This window comes from Bubalus bubalis, chromosome 2 (genome assembly GCF_019923935.1).
Source record: "Bubalus bubalis isolate 160015118507 breed Murrah chromosome 2, NDDB_SH_1, whole genome shotgun sequence".
NCBI lineage: Eukaryota > Metazoa > Chordata > Mammalia > Artiodactyla > Bovidae > Bubalus > Bubalus bubalis.
This window is the reverse complement of record NC_059158.1, coordinates 78,482,840-78,496,970: the sequence shown is the minus strand read 5'-3', so window position 1 is coordinate 78,496,970 and position 14,131 is coordinate 78,482,840. Positions and strand designations below refer to the sequence as shown.

Here is a 14,131-nt window from a genome sequence, read left to right as displayed (position 1 = left end):
TGTTGCATCTCTCAACCCCCCCTTTTTTTTTTTTTTTATATCTCTCAACCCTTAAATTCTGTTCTTAAGTCACATACACTTGCCACTTCTCCCACAGGATTCTTATCATGATCCTAGGTCTTTTATTCATGGTCTCAGAAATCCTCTTCTTAAGCTTTACTTCTTAAAAAATTAAAGCTTTACTTATTAAAGCTTATCTTCTTAGCTTTACCAAAGAGCCTACTCTTTGCTTTATTCAGATATTGCTGATGTAAAATATGATTTCCTAAGACTTCTTATGCATGAAATAAAGTTATTTTCTTACCTAATACTCTTCTGGTGAGAGAGTTCTCAATACAAAACAATGACTACTACATTATATTTGACTTTCTGATCTGATATAGTATTTCTTGTTTGTAAAAAAAATACTTAAAATGATTTTGATAATAATTTAAAAGCTAGTTATCACTCAATAACTTGCTTGGGTGATATGAGTATCATTGCGGGGGAATATTTTCCCCCTAAGTAGGAAAGTATTTTACTTGAAATACATTTCTGTTGTTAGGCTCTATAAATCTTTTACTCAAAGGAGTGTGTTTTGAATTAGACTTTTAGGCTGTCTTGTATATATTCACAACATTAAATATGTCACATTAATTAACAAAACGCAAAATTGTGGTAATATTTTCTTTTGAGTTGCTTATTCAAGAGCTACTCTTATCAAATCAATTCTAAAAACATAATATGTTGCTGTTTTGATATCCAGTGGGATATGGATTCTTGCAAATTATATGTAAACTACAAATCACATATTTGGCAAGTGATCAATAATCCTGCTGATTAATTAGGCAAGGGTGAAGTGGGTCACATGATATCAGGATAGCAGTTGCTGCGTCAGAGACTTTATAGTTTATCAAGACATGATAATATTACATGGCTGCAACATGGCAGAAAGCAGAGGGGTAATTAAAGATAATGCAAATAATTGATTATAAAAAGAGAGACATCCAGTCAAGTTTCAAGGTCAAAAACTCCACTACCAAAATCCAAAATAAATCCTATCAGTTAGCCAGCAAGTGTTTATTACTCAGATTTTTGTTATGTAAACGGTGACATAGAAGATATAAAGCATAGTTTCTGACATTTTGGAATTTACAGTCTAATTGAAGAGAGCACAGTAACATGGGAGAAAGGATGTATCGTCAAATGATAAATTCTGTGGTCCTATCAGTGCCTTAAAAATTCAGGTTAAACGTATATCCCACAGTGCTTGCTCAGTTCTTATATTTTACTATTTTAAAAATGTAGTTAATGAACAGAATAAACAACATCACAACCAAGTTATTACTTTTATTGTAATTTATACTTTACAGTAATTTGCAACACCTTTTAATACTTCAGTGAATGTAAAAAGTACATTTCTTTATGTGAAAAGCATTATTGAAATAAACTTAAATTTATTAATAGCCATTATTTTTCCTTTCTTATAAAAAGTATAGTCATTAAGCTTATTTAATTTGTAGACTGTTATTTAATGTTATTTGTAATTTTGTAATAAACATATGGTCCTGTTTATTTTTATATTAAATTGTTTTAACAAGTTCTACTCAAGGAATTTGAGAGAACTTGTAAAAGAAAATAATTTGGGGTCCATATTATATTTCGTGCATATATGATTTGTATCATTATAACAATTGTATCATTATAACGATAACTTCTGTTAGCTTTTTTCATATCACACCATAAACACTTTTTTATGTAGCTCAAATTTGTTACATTTGCTGCCTATAAAATAGTTTGATATGTCATAATTTAGGTAACTGCTTCCTTTTGTTAGTCACTTCTAATTTTCTACTGTTACAATGCGTTGGTGATTGTCATGGGCATAAAGTTATTTTTTTCCTTTGAGATTATTTCCTTAGGAAAGAATTTCCAGGAATGAGAATTACTGGGACAAAAGATATGACTTAGATATGTTCATTTACACATATATTATGTAACTTATATTCCACGGAAGTATTGGAATAGCTTTAATACCTACCTGTTTTCATTGTGAATCCAGAGGTGTGCTGTTGTACACAGATTTTGAGAAGGTGAACTTTACATGCTTGAGAAGTAATATAGTCATGATTCTATTCAAAATCTAATACAGTTATGTAAAGTTTAAAAATAAAATAAAATAAAAAAAAATAGTTAGGGAAAAAAAAAAAAAAGAATTGGACAAATAAACACTGTAAACCAAGTATACTCAATAAATTTTTTTAAAATTCATGTAAAAAGAAAAAAAAAAAAGTATTCTTTCTAATGTAAATGTTTTTGTAATTTTCAGTGACTAATGAAATTACTTTTTAATTTTTCCAGAATACTTGTGATGCAGAAAAGTCTTATGAAGTGTTATTGAGCTTTGTGATAAGTGAACTGTCTAAAGGAAAGTTATACCATGAAGAAGGAACTCAGGAGTGTGCAACGGTATGCTCTAAGACCAGATGTAGTGGTTATTTAAAAATTTAGATTTTCTTGACATTATGAACATGACTTTTTAAGCTATGTCTATTACATTAATAGAATGAATTGTTCTGATTTTCTTTTTTAACTTTAGATTATCCCTGTTGCTTGGTCTCCTGAATCCATGGAAAAATACTTACAGGACTTCTGCTTACCATTTCTCAGAATCACCAGCCTTCTTCAGCACCACCTTTTTGGGGAAGATTTACCTAGCTGCCAGGTATAAGTTTGGATAGAGAGTAGGGAACCTTTTTTTTTAAATAATTAACTAATTTAAAAAAACATACCTATACAATATTATGCTTATATCAATATCCAGAACTGCCATACAAAGATGAAGTTGAAAGCGTTAGGTCGCTCAGTTGTGTCTAACTCTTTGTGACCCCGTGATCTGTAGCCTGCAGGCTCCTCTGTCCATGGAATTCTCCAGTCAAGAATACTGTAGTGGGTAACCATTCCCTTCTCCAGGGGATCTTCCCCACTCAGGGATCAAACCCGGGTCTCTTGCATCGCAGGCAGATTTCTTTACTGTCGAGCCACCAGGGAAACCCCCCATACAAGAATATGTTACTCCAACTCAAAGGAGTAGATATTTAGAATATTTACTATTATTGTTACTTTTTTATTTGTTAGTATCCACCCATTTTTATGGTAATATTACTAATATTTTATGTTAGAGGAGTTTTTGATTAGATCTGTGATAATAAATCCCTAGTACTTGAACAAATGATAGTATTCATATTGATATATTTTTCATATTGATATATTTACCACTAATCATCACTGGCTTTTAATATCCTTTTTGAAGGATATTATGTTGACCAGCAAGCTGGTTGTTTAAAGATCTGATGGCATTTATATAATTTTAGAATTTAAAAATATTCAATTTGTAGCCAATTAAAACTTGAATGAATGATTGCTGATTTAATCTAGTTTATAAAACTGTGGGTCAATATGAGTAGGCAAGAAAGTGGAAAAGAAAGTAGGAAACCAGAAGGTAAGTAAATCAAGCTGTGTTTATAGGATTATGACCCTGTCATTATTTGTCATTCATTTTCAGGGAATTTTCTGTGAGAGTTAAGTTACTTATCATATTTATGGTCTTTGAAGCCTGCATGCAGTATAGCAGAATTAAGCCGTTGATTATTCCTTCTCTCTTAAATAATTGACTATTGCATTAAATAGTTTAGATTCATTTTTTTTTTATCAATAGAGCAGGAAGATATAACAGTTATAAATATATATGCATGAAACAACAGAACCTCAAATTACATAAAAATTGACAGAATTGAAAGAAGAAATAGACAATCCACAATTACAGCTGCAAGCTTCAATATTCTTTCTTAGTAATCAATAACAAATAGAAAATCAACTGGGATAAATGAGACTTGAACTATACTATTATTCAACTTGATATAACTGACATCTATAGAATATTTCACCAGACAGCAATAACAGAATGCATATTTTTAAAAATGCACATGGCCCATTCACCTAGAATATACCATATGCCAACCTATAAAGCAAGTAACAATAAATTTAAAAGAATTGAAATCACAAAACAGTTTTCTTACCACACAGAATTAAATTGGAAAATCAATAACAGAAAGAAATATACAAATCCCCAAGTATGTGAGAATTAAGTAGTATAGTTCTAAATAACTTAAGTATCAAAGTAGAAATCACATGGAAACCAGAGAACATTTAAACTGAGTGAAAATGAAAATGCAGCATAGAAAAATTGTGAAATGCCACTAAAATATTTCTTGGAGAGATACAGCTTCAAATGCTTATATTTGAAAAGAAGAAAGGTCTAAAATCATTTATCTAAATTTTTACTTCATGAAAAAAGGAGTAGAGCAAATTAAATCCAAAGCAAGTTTTAAAAAATTACAAAAATCAAAGCAGAAATCAATGACATAGTAGTGAAACAGTAGAGAAAATCAGTGAGTTCAGACAAGATCGGGCACGTTCAGGGTGATACGGCCGTAGACCATCCATGAGTTCAAAATCTGGTTCTTTGCAAAAATCAATAAGATGGATACACATAAATGTCAGGAGCTCAGCTAAGCTGGGAGAGAGAACTGAGTTGCTAGGTAGTGGACTGGCTGATTAAAGCTGCAAGCCACAGATGAAAGAGTTAAGCCTTTAAATCACTTACCATGATAGTATATGCAAGAGGCTAAAACCAGGGAAAATGCTGATTCCTCATTCATCACCTCATAGAATGAAATGGTGTACCAGTTGAGGGTCAAATGGATCAGCACAGATGTTAAGGGAGTCTCAAACAGAAGGCTCTTTCAGTGTTAGGTACTCTGAGGTGGAGAGTGGGTGAGGGGGTCGGGACAGGAGTGGAAAAGTGCTGGGTACTGAGTCAGAGTGGGGAAAAGTTTCTTCAGGGTTTCACCTTTTTCCCTTCATAACGTCCCCTTGGCAGAAGTCTCAAAGTAACCCCTGCCCGAGGCCTCAGATAAAGAAGCCTAGGAATAAAGGCACCAGGGCTAGGAATGTAACTATGTGAAAGAGCATGACTCACCAGGGGGCCTGAGACCATGCCTGCAAATCCTTTCAGAGACTGCAGAGCACTATTTATTGTGAATTCCATGTTTTCACTATTCTTCTTTATCCACACTGACAGTCTATGTCTTTTTAACCAAAAGTCACTGTCCTTTTGCTCCGTATTAACATTTGACTTCCTAGTGTAGCTAGATTCTATAGACTACCAGATAGCACTGTCAGTTATCTATAGACTATTTTTAAAATATGTAAATATATAAATGAAGCAGATGCTATGGTACTTAGGAGTTAAATTTCAAAGAGAAATATTATGGGAATATTGGCTATAACAGCTTGGAGCCTTTTTCTTTCTTTGCTCCTCTTACTCCCTTTATTTAGTTGAATCAGTTAAGAAAGTTTTCATACTATCCAAAAATAATTGATGAGAATGACAAAGTATCTGTAGTGGGAAATGCTTATGAGAAATGTCTTGAGAATTTTCTGTTTTATATCTAAAAGGAAGAAGAAGAATTTTCAGTTCTTTCCAGCTGCCTGGGACTTCTGCCAACATTCTACCAAACAGAACATCCATTCATCAGTGCCTCCTGTCTGGATTGGCCAGTTCCGGCATTTGATATTATATCTCAGTGGTGTTTTGAGATAAATTCATTTACTGAAAGACATGCTGAACAAGGAAAGGTATGTAAAAAGAGTTACACTCACTTGCTATAGTGGTGATATGCCAATAGGTAAGAGAATACTTAATTCGTACTTCCTAATGGTCTAGGGAACCTAGAATGGTCAAAGATATTTAGTTTTTAATTCAGTAGAACTGTTAAGATGTCCCTTGATGGAGGATAGGACATGGTTTCCTTATGACAGTACTAAAACCGCAGAAGAATCCAGAATATCAGGGAAACAAAAATTAAAGACCAAAGTCTTAGGTCTAATTATGAGAGATGGCATTCCCTGGTTCCCAAATCTGTGCATTCCATCTATAAGGGAGCAGTCACCCTTATGTACTGGTGCTTGTTTAGCTCATATACCTCATTCTGTAGGACCATATACCTCATTCTATAGGTGTTTTCTTCTAGTTGGTACCATCTAAAAATTCATCAGCAAAGAAGTTGATTATTTAAAAGACCAGTGAGTTTTTCAGATGATTGACTACCAGTTAAGATCAATTAATTCATAGACATCCACCTCTTGCCTTACATCTTTCTGTATGAAGAAAATCCTTTGACTAGAGACCATGTGGTGTATGCTGCTGGGCAGTTTACAACCTAATCTAGGTAAGTATCAAGGTCAGTGAGGACAAATTGCTGTTCTTTCCACTGATGCAAGGGTTCCATATTTAATCAGCTCATCACAGAATATGCAGTCTTTGGAGTCAAGAGCTGGGCACTGAGTATGACAAATGCATATTGTAAACACATATGTTGTCCTTATCCTTGCTTCCATGGCCACTTTATCCATGAACTTACTGATAAACACCAAGCTGGATACTTGGTTATTGCATTGATTAAGATGTATTGTGGCTGTTAGTACTGTGAGAAGATCACCAGGTAAACTGCCAACCTGTATACAGTTTCTTAAAATATAGATTCATACTACATTTTATCTGTTTTAAGTGTTAAGGAAGTAGCATTTAGAAAAAACATAAATGCTATTTCCAGTATTTTTATATAACTACAAGAACAAAATATCCTATAGGGAAATTTAACTGATTTTTTTTTTTCATACTTCCTGACAACATTTATGAAAAGAATTGTAGCCCTGGCACTGACAGATACAAAAGCTCTCAACAGCTTGAGGTGTAAGATTTTTCATCTTCTAGAAAAGAAACTCCAGATGATAAAGTACTGAAATAGAAATGTAAATTATAACCATGATCTTCCCCAAAAGAAAAAGCCAATGAATTGCTTGATCACACTCGGGTCTCCTGCATGGCAGGCTGATTCTTTACCATTTGAGCCACCAAGTGTCCTTTTGCTTATCTAAGAAAGGTCCAAAACTTAGTTTTGAAAAACATGTAACTGTTTAAAATTATGCATCAAGAATATTAAAAAAAATACATCTGCATATATTTTCCTTGCATCCTTAGTTATATTTCATATTTTTCTTTTAAAGTAATAAGAAATTTAAATGTTCGAGGGTGCTTAATCTAAAATTTACATCATGTAGTAATTGAAAAAGCGTGAAAGTTTTAGTTGCTCAGTCGTGTCTCACTCTTTGCGACCCATGGACTGTAGCCCTCCAGGCTCCTCTGTCCATGGGATTCTCCAGGCAAGAATACTGGAGTGGGTAGCCATTCACTTCTCTTCTCCAGGGGATCTTTCCGACCCAGGGATCAAACCCGCATCTCTTTATGTCTCCTGCATTGGCAGACGGGTTCTTTACCACTGGTGCCACAAAGGGACTTAAATTAAAATAGAATATATTAAAATAGAGAATGGTAATTCTTGAAGGACTATTTTAGTCTTTTGTAAAATGGAAATGGCAAGAGTGTTAATAAAAAAAAAAAGCCACATTCTTGGAGACAGATTTCTTAAAAAAAAAAAAGAAAGAAAGAAAACAGCCTTTAAAAAACAAATATTTTGTATAAGTAACTTAAATACATAGGACTAATGAATATTTTTGAATAATGTTTTAGGCATTGCTTATCCAAGAGTCAAAATGGAAATTGCCACACCTCCTACAGTTGCCTGAAAATTATAACACCATTTTCCAGTACTACCACAGAAAAACCTGCAGTGTCTGCACCAAGGTTCCTAAAGACCCTGCCGTTTGCCTTGTTTGTGGTACTTTTGTATGCCTGAAAGGACTTTGCTGCAAGCAACAAAGTTACTGTGAATGTGTATTGGTAAGCAAGAGTAAATAGTCTAAAATTTATGGAAACTCAAATCTCATATCACATGGAAATGTGGTTTGTTTTACATACAATGCAGTGTGTATTACATACAAAAATATGGTCAAACCAACTTCAGATTTAACTATTCTTTGAGTTAAATACATGATACATGTAAGGATCTTGATTTTGTTGTTGTTTTACATCCAGTAGAAGGGTAAAAACAAAACAACAACAACAAAAAAACCCACTTAAGGTTTTTTATGAGTAAAACCTTTCATAAGTGCAGCTCCAGTTCCTCTCCCTATCCCCCTCTCCTGCCCTTTAATGAAATATATGTTTAGATGTTATGCTGTGGAACAACTGTTAGATATGCTGTTATAGACACTAGCTTCTGAATTAGATTTAGGTTAGCTCTTAATTGATTTCCTAGATAATCCTTATCCAGATTCTTCCAATGTATTGTTAATAAAGGATTAAGAATGAGATTATAAATTTAACTTAGATGAAATCTGATTTTTAAAAATTTAAATATTTCTGTATTATTTAGAAGACAATTAGGGCATTATTCATTTTCTTTTCTTGTGAAGTCCATTTACATTTTTTTTATTTTTTAGCATTCTCAGAACTGTGGTGCTGGAACAGGGATTTTCCTTTTGATCAATGCATCAGTGATTATCATCATTCGAGGCCACCGCTTCTGCCTCTGGGGTTCTGTGTATTTGGATGCTCATGGAGAGGAAGACCGAGATCTTAGGTTAGATGTTCATGGATATATTCTCCTGTTTTATTCAGCTTTGGCCAGTAAGAATAATGTGCCATTCCTGGCTTTGTAATTGTGTTGATAATAATAATTATTCTTTATTTTAAGAAATTCTGGCAGTCATTAATTTAGAGCTGTTTCTATTTGGGGGGATATTTTCCCATATGATGTTAAGGAAATATAAAATAAACCAATTTCCTAGGAGAGATTTTTGCCATAGAGTTTTTAAAACGTGTGTGAAAGCTTCATTGTATTATATTATTTTAATGCTTTTTTTTTTTCTTTTCATTCTAGGCGAGGCAAGCCTCTCTACATTTGTAAAGAAAGATACAAAGTTCTTGAACAACAGTGGATTTCTCATACTTTTGATCACATCAATAAAAGATGGGGTCCACATTACAATGGGCTGTGACTCACCACCTTGGCATTGCATTATATCATTTTCATTAAGAATTTATCAACAATAAGCTTTAACTTAATTTGGGGGATTAACGCTTTTGCTGAGGGAAAAAAAGAAAACATACAGTATAAAGCCTTTCCAAAATTAGGTGCTTGGTAATCACATTAATGGTATAATAATTTTTTTTTTTTTTTAAATATCTGGAGAGCATAACAAGTAACAAGTTAAACCATTCTTTAGTGGTCCTTTTTTTGTTTAAGTCCACAATTGATAAGAAGCACAACTTGTTGACAAAATCATTTTAAAATGATTCTCCCAACAGTGCATATCTGCTTTTCATTGATATTTAGAGTGGGTGTGATTTATTTAAAGTTTTACTGCTTCTTTATATCTGTGTGTTTTAATTTGCATCTGCTAAACATAATGCATCCTTTCCCTCTGCCATTCTTGTGTTGATTTGAGATTTTTGCTGTATGTAATTAGAAAAAAATGTAAAACATGATTTATGTGAAATATTGTATAGTAAAAGTTGGTCTAATAGTAGAACTTTACAATTTTTTCTTATTGTGAGGAATCTGTTAAAAGTTTAAGGCTTTGCTGAAAACTTAATTCATTCTCAGGAATTTCATAAATATTCTCCCCAGGTAAATAATTGAAATAGTTGTAAAATAAGTAGATAGCTGCTGTTAATATAATACAGTACATTTAGGGGGGCATTTGTGTGGTTGGGGAGTCCCTAAATATCAAAATTTGCCATTTCACTTGGATAAATTACTTGAGGTAATAGCAAATAGATTTTATTATAAAATCAGAAGTTTTAAGAACATACACATGGCAGATTTTGATTCTGTGCATGCCCACCTTTTATTACCAACCAAGTTTTTGTTTAAATGATTGGATTGGAAAAAAGCTCTGACTTCCCCACAAATGGAGCATAGTTTTGGAACTTTCCTTCTCAGCTCAAGAGATTCATCTGTATTGCATTTGTGCAGTGTGATCATTGTTATTTCTGCTTGGATTCCTAAAAGGGAAAAAAAAAGGCTCAATGGTGGTGATCCTCATGAGTGAGCTGTACACCTGCATTCTTGTTTGAGGCTGCTGGGAAAAGCAGTTTATGTTTGTAGGATTTTTAAGTCAGTAAGAATGGAAATGATTGAGCTAAAACCCACTCTGTACTTACAGAAGGAAGATTACAGAAAAGCATGTTATATATTGCTGCCACAATTTTTCTTCCAAATGATTCAATAATTTGATGATTATTTAATATATATAGTACTATCAAGCAATTCCTGGTACTTTGGACTTCCATGGCTTGTTATATAAAATTACATTTTTATGTGTAAAAATAAACTAAAAAACATCTAACAGTAAAATAAAATCACAGATCTGTGTTCTAAAAATTGTTGAATGACATGATATTACAGGATATAAAAATGGACTTTAAATGATGGCCTTGCATTAAAATAGAACAGTAAATATTCAAGTATGTTCAAAAAATCAAAAGATTACCTATGAACCTACAATAAAACACATGGAAATAGCTTGCTATTTTTATATACATTTCCAAAATATTAAGATAACTTTCTGAAAGACTAGAATGATTCTGTTTAATTAAGTAGCTGTCCTTTCCAACACATTGCTACTTTTAAAAATACTGTATCATAAGTTCAGCCTGTCATATTTTTTGCATTGGTCATTATGGATACCAGACCATTTGTAAGTGTGATTGAAGAGCAAAATGCTAATTTACATCTCTAGGAAATACTGTTACAGGATTCATGAACTTGGATAATTCTACAGTTTGAAACTCTGATGCTATATATACATGGTATAATGTATTCAGACTTTGATTACTGCATATTTAAAATGGAATGTTTTATGGTTGTGCATATGGATGTGAAGTGAAAATATTAGCCTTAACATTAAAATTTGGGTATTTGATAGTGTTTATTTTGATATTGGTGAATTAGTCACCAGTAAAATTTTAAAAAGCACTTGGTTGAAAATTGTACTTGAATTACATACATGCATGCTGCTAAACTAGAACTTTAATTTTTCCCCCATAACTTTTATAAGTCCCATTTATAAACCTACTTTTAAAAATAACAGGTCCAAGGTAGAGTGATGTGTGTATATTATTCAAGAAAATGTCCTGGTGTGATATCTTGTATGAATGATCATTTAAATACAGTACATTACTGTAGAAGCTAAATCAATCTTTATAATTAAGCAGAAATTACAAAACTAGGAATAATCAACATTGTAAGATATGTTAATAAAAACCTACTGTCACTTGGTTTGTGAAAGGTCCTTAACATGCTTATTCTTACATGTTTTTATTTTTTCAAAGATATTGACAATAATAAATGTGAGTGAGCATAAATGAAAAGATCAAAGCATAACATAACTAATAGTTGCTGTAAGGTGGAGTTAATATAAAGGGTTTGCTTTTCCATTAACCTTTTATTTACAGAGCTAGTTCCTGTTCCTTCTTTGTCTCATAACTAACATAAAACATTTGCTAGGTGCAGTAAGTGTTTTTAGAAGCAGGAAATGGGTGAAAGGAGAGGAAATAGATTTTTGGAGAAGCAAATGGATGTGCTGATCTGAAGAACACTGCTGTGGTCCCTGTTGCTCCCTGATAATTCCCAACTAGACTTTAGGAATCTAAAGTGCTTTAGTTCAGTTTAGTCGCTCAGTCATGTCCGTCTCTTTGCGACCCCATTGACGGCAACATGCCAGGCCTCCCTGTCCATCACTATCTCCCAGAGTTTACTCAAACTCATCTCCTTGAGTCTGTGATGCCATCCAACCATCTCATCCTCTGTCGTCCCCTTCTCCTCCAGCTCTCAATCTTTTCCAGCATCAGGGTCTTTTCAAATGAGTCAGCTCTTATCCTCAAGTAGCCAAAGGATTGGAGTTTCAGCTTCAACATCAGTCCTTCCAATGAGTACTCAGGACTGATTTCTTTAGGAAGAACTGGTTTGATCTCCCAGCAGTCCAAGGGACTCTCAAGAGTCTTCTCCAACACCACAGTTCAAAAGCATCAATTCTTCGGCGCTCAACTTTATTTATAGTCCAGCTCTCACATGCCTACTTACATGCCTACATGACTACTGGAAAAAACCATAGCTTTGGCTAGACAGACCTTTGTTGGCAAAGTAATATCTCTGCTTTTTAATATGCTTTCTAGGTTGGTCATAGCTTTTCTTCCAAGGAGAAAACATCTTTTAATTTCATGGCTGCAGTCACCATCTGCAGTCATTTTGGAGCCCCCAAAAATAAAGTCTCTGTTTCCACTGTTTCCCAGACTATTTGCCATGAAATGATGGGACCAGATGTCATGATCTTAGTTTTCTGAATATTGAGTTTTCAGCTAACTTTTTCACTCTCCTCTTTCACTTTCATCAAGAGGCTTTTTAGTTCTCCTTCTGCCATAAGGGTGGTGTCATCTGCATATCTGAGGTGATTGATATTTCTCTTGGCAATCTTGATTCCAGCTTGTGCTTCATCCAGCACAGCATTTCTCATGATGTACTCTTCATATAAGATAAATAAGCAGGGTGACAATATACAGCCTTGACGTACTCCTTTCCCTATATGCAACCAGTCTGTTGTTCCATGTCCAGTTCTAACTGTTGCTTCCTGACCTGCATACAGGTTTCTCAAGAGGCAGGTCAGGTGGTCTGGTATTCCCATCTCCTTCAGAATTTTCCAGAGTTTATTGTGATCCACACAGTCAAAGGCTTTGGCATAGTCAATAAAGCAGAAGTAGATGTTTTTCTGGAGCTCTCTTGCTTTTTTGATGATCCAGCAGATGCTGGCAATTTGATCTCTGGTTCCTCTGCCTTTTCTAAATCCAGCTATAACATCTGGAAGTTCATGGTTCACATATTGCTGAAGCCTAGCTTGGAGAATTTTGAGCATTACTTTGCTAGCATGTGAGATGAGTGCAATTGTGCGGTAGTTTGAGCATTCTTTGGCATTGCCTTTCTTTGGGATTGGAATGAAAACTGACCTTTTCCAGTCCTGTGGCCACTGCTGAGTTTTCCAAATTTGCTGGCATATTGAGTGCAGCACCTTCACAGCATCATCTTTTAGGATTTGAAATAGTTCACCTGGAATTCCGTCACCTCCACTAGCTTTGTTCATAGTGATGCTTTCTAAGGCCCACTTGACTTCACATTCCAGGATGTCTGGCTGTAGGTGAGTGATCACACCATCGTGATTATCTGGGTCATGAAGATCTGTTTTGTATAATTCTTCTGTGTATTCTTGCCACCTCTTCTTAATATCTTCTGCATCTGTTAGGTCCATACCATTTCTGTCCTTTATCGAGCCCATCTTTGCATGAAATGTTCCCTTGGTATCTCTAATTTTCTTGAAGAGATCTCAGTCTTTCCTGTTCTTTTGTTTTCCTCTATTTCTTTGCATTGATCACTGAGGAAGGCTTTCTTATCTCTCCTTGCTATTCTTTGGAACTCTGCATTCAAATGGGTATATCTTTCCTTTTTCCTTTGCTTTTGGCTTCTCTTCTTTTCACAGCTGTTTGTAAGGCTTCCTCAGACAGCCATTTTGCTTTTTTGCATTTTGTGGTCCACTGGAGAAGGGAATGGCAAACCACTTCAGTATTCTTGCCTTGAGAACCCCATGAACAGTATGAAAAGGCAAAAAGATGGGACACTGAAAGATGAACTTCCCAGGTCAGTAGGTGCCCAATATGCTACTGGAGATCAGTGGAGAAATAACTCCAAAAAGAATGAAGGGATGGAACCAAGGCAAAAACAACACCCAGTTGTGGATGTGACTGGTGATAGAAGCAAGGTCCGATGCTGTAAAGAGCAATATTGCATAGGAACCTGGAATGTCAGGTCCATGAATCAAGGCAAATTGGAAGTGGTCAAACAGGAGATGACAAGAGTGAACATCAACATTCTAGGATTCAGCAAACTAAGATGGACTAGAATGGGTGAATTTAACTCAGATGACCATTTTATCAACTACTGTGGGCCGGAATCCCTTAGAAGAAATGGAGTATCCATCATAGTCAACAAAAGAGTCCAAAATGCAGTACTTGGATGCAATCTCAAAAACAACAGAATGATTTCTGTTCATTTCCAAATCAAACCATTCAATGTCA

At 34.2% G+C, this 14,131-nt stretch overlaps 1 protein-coding gene across 6 annotated transcripts in view; it reads left to right on the top strand.

Moving 5' to 3' along the window:
- Positions 1–11,297, top strand: part of UBR3 (ubiquitin protein ligase E3 component n-recognin 3) — a 200,227-nt gene extending 188,930 nt beyond the window's left edge. For all 6 annotated transcript variants that reach the window (XM_025275209.3, XM_025275194.3, XM_025275200.3 and 3 more), the window contains 6 exons: positions 2,341–2,448; positions 2,579–2,704; positions 5,500–5,679; positions 7,634–7,843; positions 8,446–8,585; positions 8,886–11,297. In XM_025275209.3, coding sequence (XP_025130994.2) covers positions 2,341–2,448; positions 2,579–2,704; positions 5,500–5,679; positions 7,634–7,843; positions 8,446–8,585; positions 8,886–9,003 — 882 coding nt within the window. In that variant the 3' untranslated portion in view covers positions 9,004–11,297. The remainder of the gene's footprint in view (positions 1–2,340; positions 2,449–2,578; positions 2,705–5,499; positions 5,680–7,633; positions 7,844–8,445; positions 8,586–8,885) is intronic.
- The last annotated feature ends 2,834 nt before the right edge of the window (positions 11,298–14,131 follow it).